Source organism: Lithobates pipiens, unplaced genomic scaffold (genome assembly GCF_037356315.1).
Source record: "Lithobates pipiens isolate NorthernLeopardFrog02 unplaced genomic scaffold, aLitPip1_a1.2 Scaffold_22, whole genome shotgun sequence".
Taxonomy (NCBI): domain Eukaryota; kingdom Metazoa; phylum Chordata; class Amphibia; order Anura; family Ranidae; genus Lithobates; species Lithobates pipiens.
The window spans coordinates 297,847,605-297,872,405 of record NW_027507784.1 but is presented as its reverse complement, the minus strand read 5'-3'; the positions used below and the strand labels follow the sequence as shown (position 1 = coordinate 297,872,405).

The window sequence follows — 24,801 nt, the reverse complement described above, 5'->3', positions numbered from 1 at the left end:
TAAATTCAGTTTCTCTAATCTTTCTGAATAGCTGAGCTCCTCCATGCCTCTTATCGGTTTGGTTGCCCTTCTCTGCATTTTCTCCAGTTCCCTGATATCCTTTTTGAGAACTGGTGCCCAAAACTGAACTGCATATTCCAGATGAGGTCTTACTAATTATTTGTACTGGGCTTAATGATAGCTCGCTCTCTGGAGTCCATACCTCTCAATACAAGAAAGGACCTTGCTTGTTTTAGAAACCGCAGCTTGGCATTGCATGCTAATATTGAACTTATAATCTACCAAAATCCCCAGATCCTTCTCCACCATTGATTCCCCCAGTTGTACTCCCCCTAGTATGTGTGAGGCATGCATATTCTTGGCCCCCAAGTGCATAACTTTACATTTATCAACATTAAACCTCATTTGCCACTTAGTTGCCAAATTAAAAGTGATCGTGTGGCTGTAGAACCACCTGCGTCACTTTCACTAAACGGCTAATTGTCAGCTAAAATAAAATAACACCAAGCTCATGGCTGCAGCTGTGCTTCCATATTAGAGGACTCTGATGTGAAAATATTGGGAGGAGACATTAAGGCTTCTAAAGAAATGGGAGGGGTGGAATTGAGGAGTCTGATGTGAAAAGTGGAGGAGGGGCCTGAGGACTTGGATGTAAAGTAGAGGGTAGAGGGACTGTAGAGAAGGGGGTAAGGGGGACTAGGGATTCTGATGGGAAAGGAGGGTTTTTGCTGTGACAAAAGATCCCATTTTGTGGTGCTTTGAGATTTTGCATACTTTCAAAAGGTGCTCAGACTGAAAACAGTTGAGAAACCCTGCACTAGACTAAAGCCAGCCACAGACTGATTGAAGTTCAGCAGGAATCCAATGAATTTTGATCTATCTATGGACAAGATAGTTGAACAGAATTTGATTAATCGACTTTAGTACAACCAGCCTGTCCAGGTTCTTTTTCATTCGATCACTGCCAGCAGCAATGGCCGCCAGCAGTGATCGTTGTATTCTGATAGTGGGGAAACTGCCCACTCTGTGGAAGAGATTCCTATAGAGATCCCCTATAAATACTGTCTGTGTTGGCGAGGGAGTCGAGCAGTTTTATTTAATCTGTGGTTGAAGGAAAGAAAATTGCATAATATATGGCCTGCTCAAAGCTAGACATACACACATCAAATTTTCTCTGATTCCTAATGAATCAGCCACAATTATGGCCAAGAGTTGGTCCTATCAGTGCCACCCGGCTTAACAATAGTCGATTTAAAAATTTTCTGAGGCCTGTTGGAAAATTCTCGACTGAATAGTGACTCCATCCCATCAGATGCAGCCATTGTTTGGGTATTCAGGCAGCCATGGATGCTGGGGCTGCTGCGTACAATGACCAGTGGTTGAGACTCCTCGCTCCACATTAATATATACTGGACTAATCTAAAAGATTTATTACATCTACAGTTCCGGTTTAGTTTATCTTCTTGTCTTGTAATTTGCAGCTGCTAAATCTGCACGGGTAACTGAAGTGTCAGAAACATCGAGACGGAAGAGCAGCAAAGTTTTCCGGAAGAGCGCACATCAGTCCAACAGAGACACAAGGCAGGACCTTCCACAGGCAGCTCCTAACCAAGAAGGATTCATTTTCCAGTCATCCCAGGAGCCATTCTTTTTCAATTTCCTGTAGTAAATGACCTCATGGGGACATACTGTTGCTGTTATCGGTCCATAGATGGCCTACACCAGTGTGCCCCTCATCTCTTTCTATTATTTAAAGGAGATTTAAAGAAAAACCTTTTTAATGCAAACTGAAGAAAGCTGTAAGGGAAAACTTATGCTTGTATAGTATGTCAGATGAGTGACAGCTCTGCATCATCTTGGGCTGCTGACATTAAATCCAAGATGGCAGTAGCAAATGGCATTCTTAGAAGGCTTTAAGTGGTCACAAACAAGCATAAAATGAAATTTAATGTACATATAATCTTATAGGCCCTGTGGCTGCAAGTCCTCGGTCCTGCTGCTATGCCTGCATAATCTCAGGAAACTGTTGTGTAGGTATGCATGGGACATTTCATCCTCTGCAATTTCATATGGTGAGAGCACAGTTCTCCCTTAATTTACTGCTGAAGAACGAGTTCAGCCAAAAGCACTTGTATAGCCAACGACATCAAGTGCCTTTTCATTTTTAAAATCTTTTGTTTAATAATTAATTGTGCTAGTGAATGAGAAAATGGCAGTCATGGTTTGTTAGCAAAGTTATACAGTTTAAAAGAATTAAAGCCCAACTCTGGGGAAAGTTTTTTTTATTTTTATTTTTTTTCCATGCATTGAGGCTGTGCCCACACTGCATGGGTTAACTGCTCGTTTTCTTCCCATTGAGAGGAGAGTGGAGATATACTTACCTGATTCCCTGATCCTCCCAGGGCAATGCTGGTCCGGTACCCCCACGCTCTAGTGGTCTTGAATAGTGGATTGTTCCTGATGTTGTCATGCACAGGACAGGCTCCATAGACCAGGAACAGTCCACCACTGGACCATGGAGCTCACCTCTAGACAAAATGGGCAGTTGACCTGTGCAGTGCAGGCACAGCCCGACAGCATGGGCATATTTTTTATTTTTTTGCTTGGGGTTGAGCTTTACATATATTATTTTGGTATTTAAAAGTAAAGCCACTATTTGGAGCACGATATCCATGAAATTACTAAATAAACTTGAGAATGTGTTACATTATTGGCTTCAATATGAGTGTGTTTTTTTTTTTTTTTGGTGGGTTTTTTTGCATTTCACTACATCAGGGGTCTCCAAACTGTGGTCTGGCTGCCAAATGCGGCCCTTTGCGTGCTTCTATCTGGCCCTTGGGACACACTATTCCTCCAACTGACATCAATGATGAGGCAACGTTCCTCCCACTGATACCATTAATGGGGCACGCTTCTCCCATTGACATCATCGATGGGGCACTATTCCTCCTACGAAGACCAATGATTGGGGCACCATTCCTCCCACTGACACAATCAATAGGGCACTCTTCATCCCATTGATACCAACCACGGGGCACTATTCCACCAGCTAAAACCAATGATGGCACAGTGTTTATGCTCACTGATGCCGGGCCGTTTTCTACTCAGCCCCCTAAAGCCTAGATGACAAACTGGACCTTTGTTTAATAGGTTTGGAGACCCCTCGATTACATGATCATTACTGAAGGGGGATGATCAGAACTTGGTTTGACTGATTTGCTAAAGCAGTGTGTATCACAGTTGATATATTTTGTAAAATAAAAAATTTCATCCTTTGGTACATGCCAGTAATGGATGCATGGCACTTTACAGAGCGAGTTCCTGTTGGTGACAACTGTGCAATGTGTGTACAAATGTCCACTCGGAAAAATGACTTTTTGAGGTTTCTGCATGTTTACATATTGAGTACAACTTTTTACTGTGTGCAATGTAGTATGCTTTTATTACTTGCTACTGATGCATTAACCGTCTCGCATCCAGAGAAACAGAATAGGGTCATCTGCTGTACATAATACACACAGTGGAAACAAAGCTGCCAATCAAAAACCCAAGGCTCCATAAGCCCCGCCTTCCTCCTGCAAAAGGGGATGGGATAAGCAGAGAAGGAGCAGTCTGTGGCAGATGGTGGGGATGGTAGAAGGACTACAGCAGAGGAGACGTACAGACCAAGACTGGATGGGACACACCAATAACTTGGAATAGTGACAGTCACTGGACAAACGGATATCGCTCATTTTAACCTGCAATCAACACCTACGTGATCCTGACCTGGGTTACATTTTTTTAAAGAAACAAATACTTTTTTGGTAAATTAAAATTCATTATAAAACATTTTTTGTACATTTGCAGTAAAAAGAAAGGAGAAAACGTATATTTTTGTAGCTTTGGACGGTGGACTTATTCAAATTTTAATTTGTTTACATAAATGAAAACGCTTCTTACTTTCCTGATTTTTCCATTGAAAAGGTGATCCTTCTGATTTTATTTTTTGTGGTGCTAGAAGAAAGTGACAGCAATCCATTTCCATAAAGTTTCCCCAGGAACAAAAAGAAGAATATGGATGAAGTGTGGATCTTGTCCTTCTGCCTGTCTTTCTTTGCCCTTTTCCTTTTTATTTTGACCTTAAAACCAAAAGAACAAGAGCCCGAAAGCATCAGTAAGAAATCTGCCCCCAGTACTTCTTCTTATGCCAGCTCCGGTGGACAGAGCCTGCAGATCAAAGAAGACGATGTGGACAAGATGATGGAGCGGCTAAATAAATTGCTGTATCAAGATGAACCTAAGAAGAAAGAAGTCCCTCAAGAAAGGAAGAAGCCCGTTGCTCAGGAGAGAGCCTCAGAGTCTCCTCTACACATTAAAGACTTGGAAAATGCTCCCGAAACTCAAGAACCAGTGGGCAGAGGGCCAGTGCATTCCCAGCCTGCCTACCAGCCGAGCCATCACAGGGTTCAGGTATGGGACAAGGCCATGAGGAACTGTCCAGTCAGCATGCGTGCTGAAACTTAGACCAGAATTAGCAGCTCATGAATTATATGTGGATATTAATAACACTTGAGCTACAAAATCATTGTCCAAATGTGGGGTTTGATTTAATGGTTTCTCCAACATTTCCTCAGGCATCAGTTTCTAATGTATTTTTAGATGTCTTAGGATTTACTTAAAGTAGTATTAAACCCAAAAGTAGACATTTATTATATTGCAGCTTACTAATTCTTAGATGCGATGGCTACATTTGTTTTCTTTTTTAGGCTTTCTCTCCTTTATTTTGACCTGGTGATCAGCCCAGTAAGTCTGTTGTTTTTCAACAGAACAAGCTCTCCTGCAAATGTAGCAGTTAGAAGGCTGAGACAAACCATTTCACACTACCCCGGGTTTACAATAATCAGCTTTGGGAAGGATGAAAAAAGGCTAAAAAAAAAAAAGACAAATGCAGCCACCACATCTAATGATTGAAAAGCTGCAATATATTACATTTTTGAATTTGGGTTTAATACCGCGTTACAGTACAGGCATACCCCACTTTTAAGTACACAATGGAGTTTATTTACTAAAGCCGGAAAGTGCAAAATCAGGCTCACTGCTGCATAGAAACCAATGAGCTTCTAACCTCAGCTTGTTCAATTAAGCTTTGGAAATAAAACCTGGAAGCTCATTGGTTTCTATGCAGAAGGGAGCCTGATTTTGCACTTTCCAGCTTTAGTAAATAAACCCCATTGTGTACTTAAAAGTGGGGTATACCTGTATATCAAAATTTTAGAAAAAAAAAATGAATACATTGCCGCTTACCAGTTCTTAGATGCATTCATTTTCTTTATGCAGGCCATTTTCTGTAAGTACAAAAAACTTGTCGCCCCCCTATCGGAAAGCTTGTCTTCTTGTAACTTCCTGTGTACTGAGCTAAAAGCTCAAACATTGTTATTTTACTCTTCCCGGTTCTCCTGCAGGAACTACAGAACACCTACCTACTATAATGTAAAGATAAGGAGAATGGGAGGGTTTTTGTAGTCCTAATACACTTTCTGTCCTAAGGTGACAACTCTGCACCTCTCTACGCTGGAAGAAGTTTGTTCGGAAAAGTTTGTTTTTGGAACATTCCTTTAATTTTCTAACAGGTAGTGAGGTTAACCACTTCAGCCCCAGAAGATTTAGCCCCCCCCCTTCATGACCGGCCTTTTTTTGGGATACGGCGCTGCATTACTTTAACAATTGCGCGGTCATGCGACGTTGTACACAAATAAAATTGATGATTGATTTTTTTCCACACACCGCTTTCTCTTGGTGGTATTTGATCACCTCTTCTACTAAATGTGTTTTTTGTGTGGGAAAAATTATTATTTTAATGTTCATATTAGGGGTCGACCGATTATTGGTGCGACTGTTCACTTTTTTTGCTCCAAGGGGTTTTTCACCCGAGTGATGCATGCAGCTGCAGGCATCAACCTGGCACCTTTTTCTTTAGAGCAGGTGGTCAGCTGTCTTGTAATAACAACTAATACACCTAAGCAGCCCCCACCCCCACTTCTGCTGCTCCGCCCAGGCCTTCTTTGCCACCGGGCGGCCCAAGCAAGCAGCCCACGCATCCGCTGGCTGGCCGGAGACCAAACAAAGCCGGATGGGCTTTGTTTCGGGTCTTGGATCTGGTAACCCGGAATCGATGTCATGACATCACTTCCAAATTACTGACATCCTAAAGACGCCAGTTTAAAAAAATGGAAAGTATTCAAAAACGCTGATGGGTTTGGGGTCTTATAGACCCCAGATCTCTCCATAGAGCGTACCTGTCACATGCTTATTACTGTCACAAGGGATGTTTACATTCCTTGTGACTGTAATAAGTGATAAAAAAAATAATTAAAGTTCAGTGCAAAAATAAAAACTTCAAATCTACGGAATATTGGCACCTGATAACAGCTATTGGCCTGAAAGGTTGGCATCTCTGCACTTGGTGCTGGATGACTTTGTCCCGGAACTGGTTCCTGGGAGGGTCAACGGGGGAAAATTAAAGTAAAAAGGCAGAAAAAAAATTCAGCAACCACATCTAAGGACTTCAATATGTCACATTCTTTGCTTTTATGTTTAGATACACTTTTTAAAGGATAGTAGTTTAGAAAATTTGGGGAAAAAAATTCGATTTAAAAGCCAAGTATCACTTTTGGGTGAAAACAAGCTGGTTGAATCACTTGTTGGCTCTTCATATTACTGTAGAGCCCCACCCAGGCAGTTTTGTATTGGATTATAACTCAAAAAATAGGCGTCCCAACCTCTGAATCCCTATAAGGTCTGGGAAGCAGTTGGGTGATTCAGCCAAACTAGGTCCACCAATACCTGAGATATCGTAAGTCTGGTGATCTTCACACAGCTGCTGTTGGAGAAAATGTTTGCTAGTCATGTATACATTTTGTATAATTTGTTAAACAGGAATATTGTGTGGTCTTCAGATGGCTTCCTAGTTCTGCTCTTTGGCTCCTTCCTGCTGATCCCCCTTCTCGCAGTGGTTTTCATGCAGTGCACCATCACATTATACAGATTACTGTTGAACAAACCCAAAAGGTGACCATGTAGTGGGGCTTATTCATAAACCATGTGAGGGACTAAGAGCAAAGTGCTTTACTCATAGCTACCAATCGAAACCCATCTTCTAGTGGTCCGACTTCAGCAAACACAAATTCTATTGGTTGCAAAGGACTTCTATAATTTGCATTCAATACTTGTTTTATTACAAAGCTGTTTCTTTGTTTTATTTGTTAGATTTTTGTGCAGTGTCACCCTGTTTACAAATTGTACATGATGACGGTGTTCTTTGGGAACCTATCAGGAGTGAAAGGAACTGTCAGTCTGCCCATTCAGCGTATTTACCCGCCCACATTATATTAACCTTCCCCCACAGCACCATTCCTCCGCAAAACTCCAATGTCGGAGCTTATACAAATTTGATGTCTCAACCTTTTAGATGTGATGGGAGGAGGAATTGAGGTCACATGCACATGCATACCCAGGAACATTGGGTATTTTTGTAGTAGCTCTGATGGATCGGGGGGAGCACTGTAGGGGAGGAGGAAATATAAAGTGGTTGGGGGGATGGACAATAACAGACTGTGAATAAGCGTTTCCAATATAGTAGTTTTCCTGTGCAAATGGTTCTAATTGTCTGCATTTCCATAGGAAGGAAAGGCCTGGTACCAGGTGTCCTTATTGTACAATCCCAATGATTGCAGCTCAGAGTCTTAGAGTACAGTCGTGTTGCCAATCAAAAACTTTTTCAACTTGTCCATTTTTTTTTTCTGCTTTTATAATTACTTCTGCAACTAGTATGATATTTATATAGCCTATCCTTTTAAACTGGCCTCTTAAGATTGGCCATCCATTGTTCGGATTTTGTCAGGACATAGATAAAAGGCAGGTAGTGTAATGGCCCTGCCAGCAAAAGTCAATTGTTCTGTCAACTTTTGTTGAAGAAGCCTGTCAGAAATGTTTCTGCCAAATAGTGCCTGTATCCAATTTTGCTGGCTATCCAAATGCATTAGCCTGGCAAATGGAATTGTCCATCAACACTAGCAACAGGAAATTATTTGATTTTATTTGTTCAGCCCACTTGCTGAACAAAAGAAATCTATATGTGCACGGCCAGCTGTAAAGTCCTGGTAAAAGGAACAAACAGGTTTATAGTTACTGCAGAGTTGCCCAGATCTTCTTCTTCTTCTTCTCCGGTCCCTTGACTGTGCTCCTGGTTCCTCCTCTGCTCAATGTGCCACCATAGGAAGCCATTTGCATCATGGCAGACCTGTGGGTTCAATCCCAAGCCGCACTGCCTGTGTCCATAGAAGCAGACCGCGCGGTTCAGCCCCACCACCCCACTTATCACAGAATTTGACTGACAGCAGCGGAAACCAATGGCTCCCACTGCCTCAGCAAAGCCTGTGAGACAGGGAAGTGAGAGAGAACCACTGCAGATGGGCACAGAGCTGGATCAAGTGAGGACTCGGGTAAGTTTAATGGGGGTGAGAGGGTATTACTGTTTTCTAAACAATTTTTACATTGACACCTTCCTGCCCAACCTATAGCAGAATGATGGTCAGGCAATGGTTTTACCATCCTGACTGGATGTCATATGACGCTTGGACACAGCCCATCATCGGGGTAAAGAGTTGATGACATAAGTTCTTTACCATGTGATCAGCTGTGTCCAGTCACAGCTGATCGATCACATGTTAACAAATGGCAGTTATTTTCCTTTCCTCTGTGCTGTCAGTGTCTGAGGAAAGGAAAGCCGATAACTGTTATGCCTCGTACACACGATTGCAGATTCTGACAACAAAATCCATGTTTTTTTTTCCGACGGATGTTGGCTCAAACTTGTCTTGCATACACACGGTCACACAAAGTTGATCAGAATTTGCGAAAGTGACGAACGCGGTGACACACTACATGTACAACGGCACTAGAAAGAGGAAGTTCAATACCAAGTGCGCCACCCTTTGGGCTCCTTCCACTAATCTCGTGTTAGTAGAAGTGTGGTGACAGACGATTCACCCTTTTCAGCCTCCTGCTTTTCAGATCGTTCCTGCACTTCAGTTTGTCCTTCTATTATGAAATTGGATTTCCAGTGAGTTGTTTCTGTTTTTCAGCCTCTGACTTTGTTTTTCAGTGTTTTCTGTTTGTTTGTTATGACCAGCCGACCGTTTTTGAAGCCATGAGGACCTTCACCCTGTACCAGAGGGTTTATAACTACCGTCTGGCCAGAGCCAGAAGAGTGGTGAATGCTTTTGGTATAATGACCAGCCAGTTCCGCCTATTCCTTACGCCAATCAACATGGCAGAATATAAACCTAACCATATAATCCTTGCATGCTGCATTCTACAAAACTTTTTAAGGAGAAATTCAATGAACTGTGTAAATATCCTTTTTTTTTTTTTTTTTTTTTTTTTTTAGTTAAACAGGCATGTTTCAAAGCATAATATAACTCAGCATAACATAAATCATAAGCATAACTTACAAAGTTCGACTTTGACAAAGTGAAGGCAATATCAGACATAAGTATGTCCAAACTGTGGTGATATTGCCTTCATCAGATGGGGTGATGTCACCCCTGTAAAAGCCAAATTTTGAAGATGCACACAAATTGGGATTCAAACTGGGGATTTCCCTCCTGATCCCATGCCTAATGTCAATATGTGCTAGCTCCCATCATGGGAGATCAATGGACATGTTTTTGAGGTGCAACCCCATCCTCTCACCTAATTGAGTTGGGACGAAGGGGTTGTGCCCACAAAATGCGTACATTGATATCCCGTGATGGCAGATAGCACATGTTGACACACTGAGCATCTTCCAAATTTGGCTTTTAAAATACTTTAAAAAAAAAAAATTAATTCAAAAATACACGAGAAAACAGTCCAATTTTTGTGTGTTTTAGATTCTGCCTAAAATATATCAATGATGTTCTTGATTTTTTTTATTTTTTTTTTTTTTTTTTTAACAAATTTGATTTGTTAATTGATAATTTGTTTTCCTTTATATTTTCTAAATCAGGTTTGCACCCCGTTCTCTCCCCGATGTAGAAGAAGAATTTCATTTCACGAGTGAAAGTGCCCAGATCCTCAACATCACATCACCAAAAAGAAAAAAACACACCATGTATTATAAATATGCAGGAATAGATCTCTTACCTGAAGCTGTGGTCTAAGCCCTTGTACACACGGTCAGACAATGTCCGATAGGACTGTGCTGTCCGATAATCCGACAGTGTGTCGGCTCCATCGGACTCTGAGTTTTGCAGCTGGGCTATAAAATTTTCCAACAACATGATCTGATCAGACTTTGTCCGATCATGTGTAGAGAATTCCGATCGGACAAAGTGCCACGCATGCTCAGATCAAATTCCTAGACCAAAGCTATTAGCTACTAGCCGGAACGTAGTCCCGTCCTAACGAAATAACGTCATCACGTTAAGTACGATTGGATTTTCTGACAACTTTGTCCGACTGTGTGTATGCAACAGTTTCGAACAAAATCCGACGGATTTGGTTGTCGGAATGTCCGACCGTGTGTACAAGGGCTAAGACTCACCTGTTGTGACAATTTCACCCACTTCATAAACCTCTCCCTCCTGATCCTCTGCTTGTGGTGTGGGGATTTCCACTTCTTTAGGAGGTGGGGGGTCCCCGGTGTCCTCAGATGTCCTGAGTCTTTTTCCCCTATGTAAATAAAAAATAGATATACTTAGCACACAGATATTGGAGGGCAGAAATAGGAGTATGAAACATTGCTTGGAAGTGTTGTACAATTGTCTGTTTTGGCAGAGTTCCAAGCTGAAGAAGATTTTATTTCTTTTCTAAAGCTGGAATATTTACCTTTTTTGTTAAAGTATCACACATGTAGACACCCCTATCGTATCCACTGGAGCACCTGTGTGGGACACCCTAAAAAGTTTGTTCTGGTGTCCCACACTAGTGCTCCTGCGTCCAGATGTGTAAACAGCTGCTGAGTGTCCTCTCCTTACACTAAATCAAGTTTGCATTTCATTCTAGTTACAAACCCATCTAGACAACAAACTTATTTTATTAAAAATGGGCATGAACAAATGTAGTTAACCTGTATCTGCCAAAAACATCTTATAAGTGGGCGAAAGAACGAGGTTTCCTACGACCGATTACTGTGCCCATGAACATGAAAGTTGCCATTTTAAAATGTACAACGGTAAAGAAAAGCACATGGAGCAGCACGAACGTTAAGAAGAACAATAGGAACACACGACAAAATAATTACTTTTTTTCAGCACTCTCTTGATTCATCTGTATTGATCATGCTACCTCAATTTGAGGTCTTACCATTGTTTTCCTCAGTTGCTCCTTGGATCGCCGTACCCTAAAATTCCTGTGTATACTCTTTACAACATTAGGCATGATCTTGGCCTTTCTCACATTTGGAATTGGGTACGGTCCATACTTCCCATCATAGTTGCCCCTCTTGAAGATGTCCAATGTCTCCACCATCTCTAGAAAGGCCATAATTGAGGCCTTCAATCTCACCCCTTTTATAACAATAAACCAAAGAGGAAGGCATCGCTGGATCAATTGCTGGAATTTGTGAAGCTGGTGATCCCCATGGCAGACAACCCCTATTTGAAGTCCCTAATTGGTGGCATGAGGAGCAAGAAGGTACAGGATTCCCAGAGATCAGGAGCTGCAGCAGATGACATTTATGTACCCAGGCTGTAGTACTATGACAAACTGCATTTTCTGCCAGGCCAGACTGAACCCAGGTCAGCACCCTCCAGTCTTCCTTCAAGGCTTCCTTCCCCCCCCCCCCCCCAGCTGAGGCCTCCGATGACCAACCTGGGCCTTCCACCCAGCAACATGTGGAGGAGCTCAGCTTGAATCGGGTATAGCATTCTTCAAAATATTTGTTTGTCAAATTAATGATGTTAAATATATGTTAGTTTGGATAACTAATTTCAGATTTCACAAAGTGTTTTACACATCAATAGACAGCAGTGACCACAAATGATTGGGACAAGAAGAAAACATGCTGGGGTCAGAATGATAGTCTTTTCTATTTATTAACATTCAATTTGCAACAGTCATGAGCTGAAAATTGTGTGTGATTAATGAACAAAAAATGAAAACTATGTCCCTTTTTCAGACACAGGAAAGCCTCAACCAGGAGGTGGCCGGGCCCAGTAGCCTGCCCGAATCCCAGGTCCCCCCCCCCCCCCTCGGTCTTCCACAGAAAAGTGCCAGGAAATGGAGTAACCTGAAGGAGGCAGCAATTGCCATATTTCTGAAGGCTACTGCGGCCCACAGAACCCCCCCCCCCCCAGTCTTCAAAAGGACTATGCCTACGTGACAGCCTGCAAAATGCTGGAAATAGAGGAGGGACAACGCCTCTTATGTGAGGAAGTTATGTTAAAAGTCCTAAATAAGGGGTTGAGGGGTGAACTCACAAGCTAAAGCCACATTTGTGAGTTGAACCTTGGTCCTCCTCTTCCACCAGGTCCTCCTCCACTTCCTGCCACAACTCCAATACCGGAGCCACAGCCTGGAAGGAAGCATGTAAGGAAGACGAGAGTGATGGCCTGGGTTCAGTCTGGTCTGGCAAAAGACGCAGGCTGTTTTATGACCACAGCCTGGAGACATATATGTCATCTGCTGCTGTTCCTGATCTCTTGTAGTCCTGGATTGGATTGTGCTTGCTATTATATGGACTCCTCAGGCCACCAATTTTGACTGTAAAATAATTGATGTGTGCCCTGGGGTACAAAGGCTTTGCCAATTTCAGCAGTGTCTCCAGCATTGCCTTCCTCTTTATTTTGTTATGACCCAGCATAAATGGCTATTTCTTTTTCACAAATACTTGGCTATGTGTTTTTGTTCAAAATGGACAGTTTGTTTGTGAGTAGGCAGGTACATTTAAAAAATACAAGGTCAAATTAACAAGGGACACCAACCAACACCTTGAGGTTAAAAAATACAAGATAATAATGGTGTTGTGGTAACTTAACACACAAAAAAAGAAATAATATTATGGAGAGCACTAGAAAAAAAAATACAGATCTTGATAAAAAAAGAAAAAAAAACATTATTATGGAGATCTGACGAAAAACAAAATTAATATTATTCATGAGAAATAATAAGGAAATCGGTTTGTGGGAACTCTGTGTGAATATGAGCAGCAAAACAACTTAATTCTTCTAGTATTCTAAAGAAGAAGAGAATGCACTGCATTAAACTATTACAAAAATTGCAGTGTGACGAATGCGTTATCTCCACTACGAACACTAGTTTTACCAGACCCATCGCTTCCGTCTCATAATTTATTCTGAGCATATGTGGCACTTTGTGCATCGAAATTGTGTAAACACGACTGGAATTTACATGAACAAATTTTGTTGTCGTGAAATTTGAGAACCAGATCTCAAATTTTGTGCGACGGAAATTTCAACGAAGCCTACACACGGTTAGAATTTCCGACAAAAGGCTCCCATTGAACATTTTCCGTCAGAAAATCCGACCGTGTGTACGAGGCATTATAGGGGGGACATTTATACTGATAATCAGGCCAGCATATCAGTGCAGCCTCATCAGTGTACATCAGAAAAGAAGAAAAAATACTTATTTGGAAAATTGTATAACCAAGACAATCAAAAAGTATTTTATTTTTTTCAAATTTGTTTGATATTTTTCGTTTTTTTTTTTTTTTTTTTTTAGCAAAAACAAAAGTGATGATTAAATACCACCAAAAGAAAGCTCTATCTGTTTAAAAAAAAAAGATAGAAATTGAATATTCGTACAGTGTTGCGTGACCACGCAATTGTCATTTAAAGTGCAGTGCTGAAAGCTGAAAATTGGCCTGGGCAGAAAGGGGGTGAATTGCCCGGTATTGAAGTTAGACTTAGAACTAAGTCTAACTTCTGCCTCCCCTCATTGTGCTTACAGTTGAGCTAAACCCCAACTCTAACCTCTAAACTAATCCCTAACACCAAATGTATCCCTGCAGTAAAATTCCTGCCCTATCCTGTGTCAGGAGCAGACATTTAAAAAACATTTTTAGCAGATCATTCAATCCTTTCTTGGAGGCCAAAGACAGAAACCACTATAGGAACACTGTGGTGGAGAATAATGCCAGTCAAGTATTTAGTATGCTCCTAATGGATTTAGCCAACCAGTTCTTACTCGAAATAAAATAAGTTTTGTATGGCAGTGGTATATGATTTCCTACTGCAGCAAGTCCGCATTGCATGACTCCAGATCAACTTTCTTTGCAACCATTCTGCAAGTCTACAGCAAGTTCTGGTTTAATTATGTTGTACATTAGTCCTCTCACCACAGGGGTCACTGTGGCTGAATTTTCATGCTGTAGACTTGCAGAGCTCTTGCTGTAGACTCACCACTGCAACTTTGCTCTTGCTAGAGACTTGCCACGCAAATTTGCTACAAATTTGAAGTGTCAACTAAAACTTGTGCTTCAAGTGCTCTGCAAGTGTACAGCTTGCCAGTTAAAACGTGCAGCAAGTTAACAGACTTCCAATTCAACATTGCCACAAATGTGTGGCAAGTTATCCTTGCTATTTGTATTTTTTTCTGGCCAATCACTTGAGGTACTGGGTCCTCTTCCTATTGTATTTTTTGCTGGTGTTGAGAGGTCCTCAATGATGTAGGGAGCTACATCACTACACTGTAAATTTTGGGTGGTGCCTTGTTGACACCCCCTAAGGGTTGGATCCATGATGCCCTGCACTCACAGTATGTACTTAGTCTCCTGGGTGGAATGACGCTGGGCATTCCACCCAAAATTACTGCAGGTAACAGCATTGGAGGGATTGCATTAAAGGCTGTTTTTTTTTTAGATAGAATTGGAGTATCCCCGCGCTATCATGTACAAATCTCACTAAATACTAGGGGTGGGTTGTTTTTTTTTTTTTTACTTTCACTACTGCTGGGGAAGCTTTTAAAAACAAGCTTGGGGTTCAGTTTTAGCTAGCAAAGGTGTCATACTATGCTAATCCTTTCCATCAAACTTTAAATTGCTCCATTTGGTATTATGAAAAGCTAGTTTTAAGGAAACAGAATAGACAATGTAATCAGGGATGGGTGAAAGCATGTCCCTTGCCTATTCAATTTGTGCTGAAAGATATATATATTTTTTATATCATCTCAAAGATGGGAATTAATATTGACATTAGCATGAGGCGATGGCTTTGGCCTCTAAAAGTGATGTGTCTATAAGTTCCATTGATGGATCTCTAGCCCCTGATCAATTTAGTACAGTAACCTAAACCCAGCTGGAATTGTGTGAAGAGAAAAGCAGAATTTTATAATGGTCACTGATCAGGCCATGTTGGGGTCTAGTCTAATAACAGCTAATGAATTGAATTGCATGCTATCCATATGGATAATCAGAGATTGGATTTAGTTACTGAAAGGCCTTCAGTGGAATGCTGGACTATGTTGCTCTGTGATCCAGCAGTATCCTATTCTTGGATAATCAGAGGGGTTGAGCTCACACCTCCTGAATGTCAAGAGTGGACTGCAGACTGCCAACAACATATTCTGTAATTTACAGTGGTATTAACTCACATTGATTGCATAATACATCCTATTAGAGGAACTACGTAAAGTATATACGAGACTTGTAACCTTTTCAGCTACAGTCCTAGGGTGTCCCTTCTAGTTAACAGACTTTTTAAGGCCTAGATTGTAATGTAAATGCTGACCTTTTTAAAGGGGCCTTGTTTTTAGAGTAAACATTTCAGCCTAGTTCACACTAGTCATTTTTTTTTATTCAGAATGAAAAAAAACCTGACCACTCAGGAGGAGGCACTGTACTAACTATCTGACCTAAGTAATGCTCTCTCCCCTGCTCTTCTATTGTGTTCTCCCCCCCACCAGGACACTCTGGTCAGTGCTCTTAGCTGTTCGATGACCTTCTGCGGTCATGCCCCTTTGACAGAAGCCGGCTTCTGTTGGACTGACTGCAGTACACACGGGCCGAATGTCGGCCGGTTTCTATTGAACCAGCTAATGCTGCCCGACATTCAGCCTGTGTGTACTAGGCTCTAGATTTAAGATAGCTGGAGCAGGTGTGGATCTGTTAACCAAAAGTTCACTTTTGCTTCAGTTGCCATAAAATAACGGTATTTGTGCTTCTCGTAATCCATTAGAGACGCAACCAATACTTAGGGGAGTCCTGGAACTTGGGCACCTTTTGGATGTAATGCAATAATATTTTACCATTTAGCCCTAGACATTTTTTTGAACTAACTTTTATCTTCTATAATTTATCCTAATAAATAAACCACTTAAAATGTTTTGTTATATCTGTATGATGAAAAAATTTACCCAGACTACAGAATGATTAGTCTTTAGCTTAGTCTTTATGTTGTGCATAATAGCATAGGGGGGGTTTGACTGGTTTAGCAAAGTAAAACTGGACAGGGCTGACACCACCAATTTCAGAAAAATATTGTGTGTTGTCAGAGCACAAGTTTTAAGCTGGCCATACATCAGTCCTCAAAATTTCCACTCGCCTGCTTGCATTTGGCGAGTGGAATTTAGCTGAGGGCCCGTATGGAGCCGCATGGGGGGGCAGATTGAATGGGAGCCGATTTCTCCTCCCAGCGATCGGCCATCAATCTGGGGAGAGGAAGAAGAGAGCCAGCCGGATCATACAGAGAGGGGAATACTGCTGTCAAACAAAGTCCAGCCTCCTGGATTGGCTCCTATGATAGACACCACACTGGTCCAATTCCGGGAAATTGAAGTAGTGTGATGTCTATCAAAGGAGCCGGACCAGGAAGCAGCACTTTGTTTGACAGGAGTTGGCATTTCAGATCCACAGAAGAAGATCCCCTCTATGTGTGATCTGGCTGACTCTTCCTTTCCCCATAGTTTCCTTGGCCAATCGCTTGGAGGAAGATCGGCTCCCATGAGGCTGCACTGATGGGGACTGATAGGCTGCACTGATAAAGTTGTTGGTAATATTTATTTTTGTAACTTAACTCTGCATAAAACATTTAACAGTGTAATTTCATGAGATTTATGATGGCCTGTTTAGGGATGGAATTAGGGATGGGGTAGGGGTTGTCTGGGGCAACTGATGGCGAGTAACTCTTAGCCCCTGTACACACGGTCGGAGATTTCGACAACCAAATCCGTCGGATTTTGTCTGTCGGATCTTGTCCGAAACTGTTGCATACACACGGTCGCACTAAGTTGTCGAAAAATCCGATCATTCAGAACGTGATGACGTAATTTTGTTACGATGGCACTATATTCAGGCTAGTAGCCAATAGCTTTGATGTAGGAATTTGATCTGAGCATGTGTGGCACTTGGTCCGATCAAAATTCTCTACACATGATCGGAGTATGTCCGATCGAACCAGTTGGTCAGGAAATATTTCCAACATGTTGGAAAATTGGGTCTGACGGATATTCCGACGGAATCGGTCCGATGCATACCACACACAGTCGGATTATCCGACGACACGGTCCGATAGGACACATTCCGACGGATTCTCCGACCGTGTGTACAAGGGCTAAAAGTGTTTTTTAAACAGATACATCTCTGCGCTGTGGTGGAATGGAATGGCCGCTGGCACAGATAAGCAATATACCTAACTTAAAGACCATGTTCACAAAATGTGTAGCGCCAAAAGATTGCAGGAAAAACAGTGATTATAAAGTGATTATAAAATCCAAAATCGCATAAACAAAGGCTAGATGAAAAGAAATGTCCATCAGCAGAACCAAGAAAAAGGTGATAACAAGGTGCCAGCTTGCTTCATAGTGTTGACAATCCCATCACCATATCCTATCATGTGCACATGCGCAGTATGGTTGGAAGTGACGACACCACTGTCATATGGAAGAGCATTAGCATCTGGCTGTGCTGTCAGTAGCTTGATCGTATAGTGATGGGACTGACAACACTATGAAAAAGCAAGCTGGCCCTGCATCAGTGGCTCTGTGTTCTTTGGATGAGTTTGAGAAGTTTGTTGCAGAATCTGATGCCTTAGTAGTTGCTGTATCCTGATGAGGAGTGTCGCTGGACATATCGGATGACCGATACTTACTGAATGCATGTTTGCTGCTGTAACAGCAGCCATCCTTTTCTGGTGAGTGTCCATTTTACTGGGGTGTGGTGGCAGATCTTAGAGCACTTCATTGGATCACTTTTCTTCACTTGAAGATTTATTTATTGATGTTATTGTACACCATCACCCTGGACTTGTTGTCACAAGTTGAACCTTTTCATGGGACTCTGTGTATGAACCCTTTTCTTCATTCTGCTGAAAGGACATTTCTTTTCATCTAGCCTTTGTTTATGTGATTTTGGATTTTGCTTATTTTTTTCACTTTATATCACTTTGTTTTTCATGCAATCTTTTGGTGCTACACATTTTGTGAACTCTGAACTCTTAAAGTGTTACTAAAATCAGTCTGTATATGCAGTAAAGCATGCTTGTTATACTCACTGTGGAACCTAAGGGGTTAATCATCTGCATTGTGTAAAAAGGCTTCTTGATCCTGTCTTTTCTGATCCACCCCATCTTCCACTGACTCCAAGACAGGTTCGGATAAGACAGAGTTACTGTAGTCAGGCTGCACATGCTCAGTTTGATGTGCATTGCTAGAGCATTTTTTTTCTCTTGGGAGAGTGCATCAGTGATCAGCACAGTGCCAATTAGCACTGTCCAGACAGAGGGTCAGGGGTCCTGCGGCCTCATAGGACACCCAGTGTAGTCTGAAAACTCCTGCTACAAGCTTTAATCAGACACTGATATAAGTTACAAGCGATTATATTTACTAAAATGATTTCATTTCCATGTTCTGTGTACTACATCGTTGCCAACATTCTCAAAAAAATGCATAGGGACCCTTTTGTCTGTAGGTGGAGTCTTATTATAATTAGGGGATGGGACATTCATTTGTAGGCGTGCTGAAGCGGGGGGAATGTAGCGCACTGTGGCGAAATAAGGGGCGTGATCTTAACAAAATATTGGGCATGGTTTAAAGGGGGTGTGGTTGAAGTCTGAGATGAAAGAGGGATGGGGGGAGAAGGAAGAGAGGGATGGAAAAAGGAAGAAAGAAAGAGAAATAGGGAGGGAAGGAGAAGAGAGAAGAAAGGAAGGAAGGAAAGAAAGAGGGATGGAGGGACAGCAGGCCCAGATCCTACACTACCAGAAAGTTTAACAATCAACAGATAAAGATACTCCAAACACCTGGTGTTATGGTGTAAGGATGATTGAAGCGCATTATTTCTTATATTACATTGTTAATCAGTGGGAGCCCTGAGCGTGTCACTTGCCACGTCGCCTGCCACCAGATGCAGCTTGGCTTACTTGTCACCACAGATACTGCGTGTCACTTGTCACCACAGATACATAGCTCACTTGTCACCACAGATACATAGCTCACTTGTCACCACAGATACAGCTTATCACCACAGACAGCGTGTCACTTGTCACCACAGATACAACGTGTCACTTGTCACCACAGATACAGCGTGTCACTTGTCATCACAGATACAGCGTGTCACTTGTCACCACAGATACAGCGTGTCACCACAGATATAGCGCACTTGTCCCCATAGATGCAGCGCACGTGTCCCCACAGATGTAGCTCACTTGTCACCACAGATACTGCGCACTTGTCATAACAGATTCAGCGCTCAATTGTCACCGCAGAAGCAGCGCATACTTGTCGCCACAGATTTAGAGCGCATTTGTCACCACAGATGCAGCACACTTGTCGCCACAGATGCAGCGCACTTGTCCCCCACAGATACAGCGCTCATTTTTCCCCCACAGATACAGCGCTCACATGTCCCCACAGATACAGCGCTCACGTGGCGCCACAGATTCAGCACTCGTCACCACAGATGCATCACACTTGTCACCACAAATGCATCACACTTTTCACCACAGATACAGCGCACACTTGTGGCCACAGATGCAGTGCACTTGTCCCCACAGATACAGCGCACTTGTCCCCACAGATACAGCGCTCACCTGTCCCCATAGATGCAACGCTCACCTGTCCCCCACAGATACAGCGCTCACCTGTCCCCCACAGATACAGCGCTCACCTGTCCCCCACAGATACAGCGCTCACCTGTCCCCCACAGATACAGCGCTCACCTGTCCCCCACAGATACAGCGCTCACCTGTCCCCCACAGATCCAGCGCTCACTTGTCCCCACAGATCCAGCGCTCACTTGTCCCCACAGATCCAGCGCTCACTTGTCCCCACAGATCCAGCGCTCACTTGTCCCCACAGATCCAGCGCTCACTTGTCCCCACAGATCCAGCGCTCACTTGTCCCCACAGATCCAGCGCTCACTTGTCCCCACAGATCCAGCGCTCACTTGTCCCCACAGATCCAGCGCTCACTTGTCCCCACAGATCCAGCGCTCACTTGTCCCCACAGATCCAGCGCTCACTTGTCCCCACAGATGCAGTGCACTTGTCGCCACAGATGCAGCGCACTTGTCCCCACAGATACAGCGCTCACCTGTCCCCACAGATGCAGCGCTCACTTGTCCCCCACAGATCCAGCGCTCACTTGTCCCCCACAGATCCAGCGCTCACTTGTCCCCCACAGATCCAGCGCTCACTTGTCCCCCACAGATCCAGCGCTCACTTGTCCCCCACAGATCCAGCGCTCACTTGTCACCACAAATGCATCACACTTGTCGCCACAGATACAGCGCCCACTTGTCGCCACAGATGCAGCGCCCACTTGTCGCCACAGATGCAGCGCCCACTTGTCGCCACAGATGCAGCGCACACTTGTCGCCAAAGATGCAGCGCACACTTGTCGCCAAAGATGCAGCGCACTTGTCACCACAGATGCAGCGCACTTGTCACCACAGATGCAGCGCACTTGTCATCACAGATGCATTGCACTTGTCCCCACAGATACAGTGCTCACTTGTCACCCCAGATACAGCGCTCACTTGTCACCACAGATACAGCTTGTCACCATGGATAGAGCTTGTCACTTTGTCACCACAGATGCAGCTAGTCCATGCTTCTCTATTTTGGGGATTTGGTCTCTGCGCCATTTACAGAAGACCAGCTCTCATGGAGGCTGAAGGGAAGAAAAAGAGGCGGAGCCTGTGTGGCAATGAAAGTGGCTGCCAATAGAAATGGAGAAGCTCCATTTCTATTGGCAGCCACTTTCATTGCCGCCCAGACTCCACCTCTTGTTTCTCCCTCACGAGAGCAGGTCTACTTTAAAATGTCGGCGAAAACAATTTACTAGTGCCGGACCTCTAACAGCGGCTCTGGCAAAAAATCGGGAAACTGACAATTTCCAGTGAAATTTCCCAGGACACGGTAAGACCAGGACAAGGGTCTAAATATCGTGAAAATCGGGACTGTTGACAACTATGGTACTGTGGGAGACCAGATATAGTAAATGCAGCGTCCTGGGTTTAGTAACATTTTAAGGCCTGGCTAGTAGCTTAGGACTTGACATTTTGAGCCCAGCCATACATTATACAATTTTCTTATTCAATTTCCTCTAGATTTACCTTCAACTATCTAGTGTGAGGGCCGGCCAGATTGCGTACACATTGAAAGTGTTTAGATTGGAACTCCTATTATATGGTTTTGGGGAATCTAAAGGAAAATTGTACAGGGAAATTGTATAATGTATGGCCAGCCTTCATAGCCGAGTACATTTTTGGCAGATCATTGACAGGTATTTTTCTGTACTTACAGGCTCTTAAAGTGATACTAAATGCACAATGTTTCATTTAAATTATCCCTTCTCTTTCTGTATGTGGATGTACCTTTTTTGCTCAGCGGTATGCAGCTGTCACATGACCCAGCTCATTCACAGCCTGTCCGCAGGGAAACATAAGCAGGAGGAGCTTCTAGTCCTTTGCTGGTGGTCACATGTTAAAAAAAAAAAAAACAGCCTTTGGAATACAGAGTCAAAATTAAATAATTAAAATCAATTAACTGTTTTAAGTTATACAAATATATGTTTGAAATCAAATCTTTATTATTTTTGGCAATAACATGGTTTGAGGGGATTTCTGCTAGTCACAGGCTGTGTCATGCCCCTCTAGCCTATGTCTTGGAATACCAAGGAGCTGAAGCCACTATTAATCAAGATGTAATATCCTGCCCCTTTATGTTTGGTGGGCATGGAGGAGGAGGAAGGGAGTGGACTGTCATTTACCACTGTGTATATGCCAACATGTGTGACTCTATAGTCATTGGGGTGCTCAGATGTGATCAAAGAGGAAATGCTAAGGGTAGAAAACACTGAAAACTGAGCATGTGCAGAGCTGCCAACAGCTGGTCTGCAGAATCCCTAGCTGAAGTGGGAACATGGACAGAAGAGGGAGATAGAAAACAGCAGGATCAACCAGGTGTTTTGCAGAATACAGAAAATGAATCTCATAGTGGCTGAGTGAGTATGAACAGCATGCAATACAACATCTACTGATGGTTTTTAATTATGTGGGTTTAATAACACTTAAAATGTAAACCACCTTAAAATTTCCTATATCTCTTAGTATTGGTTGGACTCTGCATTGAGGTTCTGGATCTGCACGCTCACTGTGGCATTTATGAGGTTTTCCTACCCCCCCGTTGGCTTTTTTTTTTCTTTTTAATTCAACTCTATGTTAGGGAGAATGCAGCAAGAGGAGCTGAGACGCACAACTTTGGCTGGGAATACCCAAACCTCCCAAGTAGACAACAATGGTTAGCAATAGGGACGAGCTCAAACATGGGGTGTTCGCCCATTCGCCAAACAGCAAATATTATGGTGCGCTCACAGGAAATTCAAGCGTTGCCGATCGCCCCATAATGCACTGCGCTCTCGCAGTGCATTTCTGTATGATGATTGGCCAAAGCATGCACTTGACCTGAATGCTTTGGCCAATCACAGCGTGGTCTGCTGAGAGAGCCATAATTGGCCAAAGGCAGGGTGCCTTTGGCCAATCATGGCTCAGGGGGACTAAGTCCACGCCACACACTATAAAAGGCTGCTTACATAGCAGTTGTGTATAGTGTGTGGATGGAGATAGATTGAACTAAATTAGGCAGACAGGTTAGTTAGTGGCAGTGTATTTGATATATACCATCTAATATATATTTTGCATTTAGCGTAGACTATATATTCAGTGTTGACTCTATATTCAGGCAGTGTAGTTTATATAGCACAGTGTATTGAAGTGGTTAAGGGGAACCCTGCGCCAAAATGAAAAAAAAAAAATGGAGTGGGGTCCCCCCAATATCCATACCAGGCCCTTCAGGTCTTCTATGGATTTTAAGGGGAACCCCACACCAATTTTTATTTTAAAAATAGCGTGGAGGTCCCCCCGAAATCCATACCAGACCCTTATCCGAGCATTCAACCTGGCAGGCTGCAAGAAAAGCGGGGGACAAGAGCGCGCCCCCCCCTTCCTGAACAGTACCAGACCACATGCCCTAAACATGGGGAGGGTGCTTTGGGGTCCTTCCCAAAGCACCTTGTCTCCATGTTGATGGGGACAAGGGCCTCATCCCCACAACCCTTGCCCAGTGGTTGTGGGGGTCTGCGGGCGGGGGGGCTTATCAGAATCTGGAAGATCCTGCCCCCCCATGTGAATTGGTATGGGGTACATTGTACCCCTACCCATTCACCAAAAAAGTATCAAATTATAAAAATGACAGGAGGGGGGGCGTGGCCTGGACATGGCGGAGTAGAGAGGTGTTCGAGTGAAGCTCCCGGCCATCTCCTACCTTCTCCGGATTACTTAGCTCCTTTGTCAGCATAATGCTCTCCTCTCGTAAGCGCACATCCAATAAGAACAGGAGAACTGATCATCGGCTTCCCTCGACTTCTCCCCGGGGCGAAATCCAGCGCTTGTTTGGGGCAGCCCTGCCGAGCTCCGCTGACACCAATATGGCGGAGGCGCAGGCCCCCCACGTGCAGGACTCAGAGTGCACAACTCCACTGGCTACCCCATCGGGATCCCGGAGCCGGCCCCGGACTTCCCACTTGCCTTCTCCTCACCTCCGGGGGGTTCACCGCGGCGACGGCCGACATGTAGTGCTGATGAGGAACTGAGAGCGATCCTGCGGGCACTGCCAACGAAGGCAGACATTGAGGACATGGTTGGCCGGGTGGAGGCGGCCCACCGTAAGGAGCTTAACGCGGTCAAGCAGGAGGTGCACTCCCTGGAGGGAGACATCCCTATCAGTACTGGACCGCAGGGTGACGGACCTAGAGGCACACCATCGCGCGCAATCCGAGCGATCGTTGGGTCTGCAGCTCCATATGGAAGAAATGGAGGACAGGAGCCGCAGGAACAACCTGCGGCTTCGAGGCCTCCCTGAAGCAACTGGCCCGCAAGATCTGGAGGCGACCGTGGCGGATATCTTCCGCAGGGTAGCGGGGGACCAAATACAGGGCAGATTGGAGTTCGATCATATCCATCGAGCGCTGGGTCCAAGATCTGAGGACCCTGCTAGACCACGTGATGTGATATGCCGCCTGCACCACTACGCTCACAAGGAGCTTATAGCCCGCAAGGCTTGGGAGACTCAAGACCTGGAACTTGACGGGGCGCCTCTCAAGATCCTCCCAGACGTTTCCAGAGCTACGCTACAGCGCAGGGCGCTACTGAAACCGTTGCTGGATCTGGCCAGGAGAAGAGGAGTGACCTACCGTTGGGGTTTTCCCCTTTCAGTTACCTTCCGGAAGGACCAGCGGTCCTTTACACTTCGATCCCCCGATTCATTGCCGGCGCTTTTCTCCTTTCTGGAGGCTGAGCCAATAATGTTGCCCAACTGGCTG

General features: G+C 43.8%; 2 protein-coding genes across 3 annotated transcripts in view; both read left to right on the top strand.

Moving 5' to 3' along the window:
- Positions 1-2,710, top strand: part of CUNH8orf33 (chromosome unknown C8orf33 homolog) — a 62,286-nt gene extending 59,576 nt beyond the window's left edge. For both annotated transcript variants that reach the window (XM_077449213.1, XM_077449212.1), the window contains one exon: positions 1,482-2,710. In XM_077449213.1, coding sequence (XP_077305339.1) covers positions 1,482-1,666 — 185 coding nt within the window. In that variant the 3' untranslated portion in view covers positions 1,667-2,710. The remainder of the gene's footprint in view (positions 1-1,481) is intronic.
- Positions 2,711-3,620: 910 nt separating this feature from the next.
- Positions 3,621-24,801, top strand: part of LOC143924761 (uncharacterized) — a 76,801-nt gene continuing 55,620 nt past the window's right edge. The window contains exon 1 of the mRNA XM_077449211.1: positions 3,621-4,452. Within this exon, the coding sequence (XP_077305337.1) occupies positions 4,057-4,452 (396 nt within the window). The 5' untranslated portion in view covers positions 3,621-4,056. The remainder of the gene's footprint in view (positions 4,453-24,801) is intronic.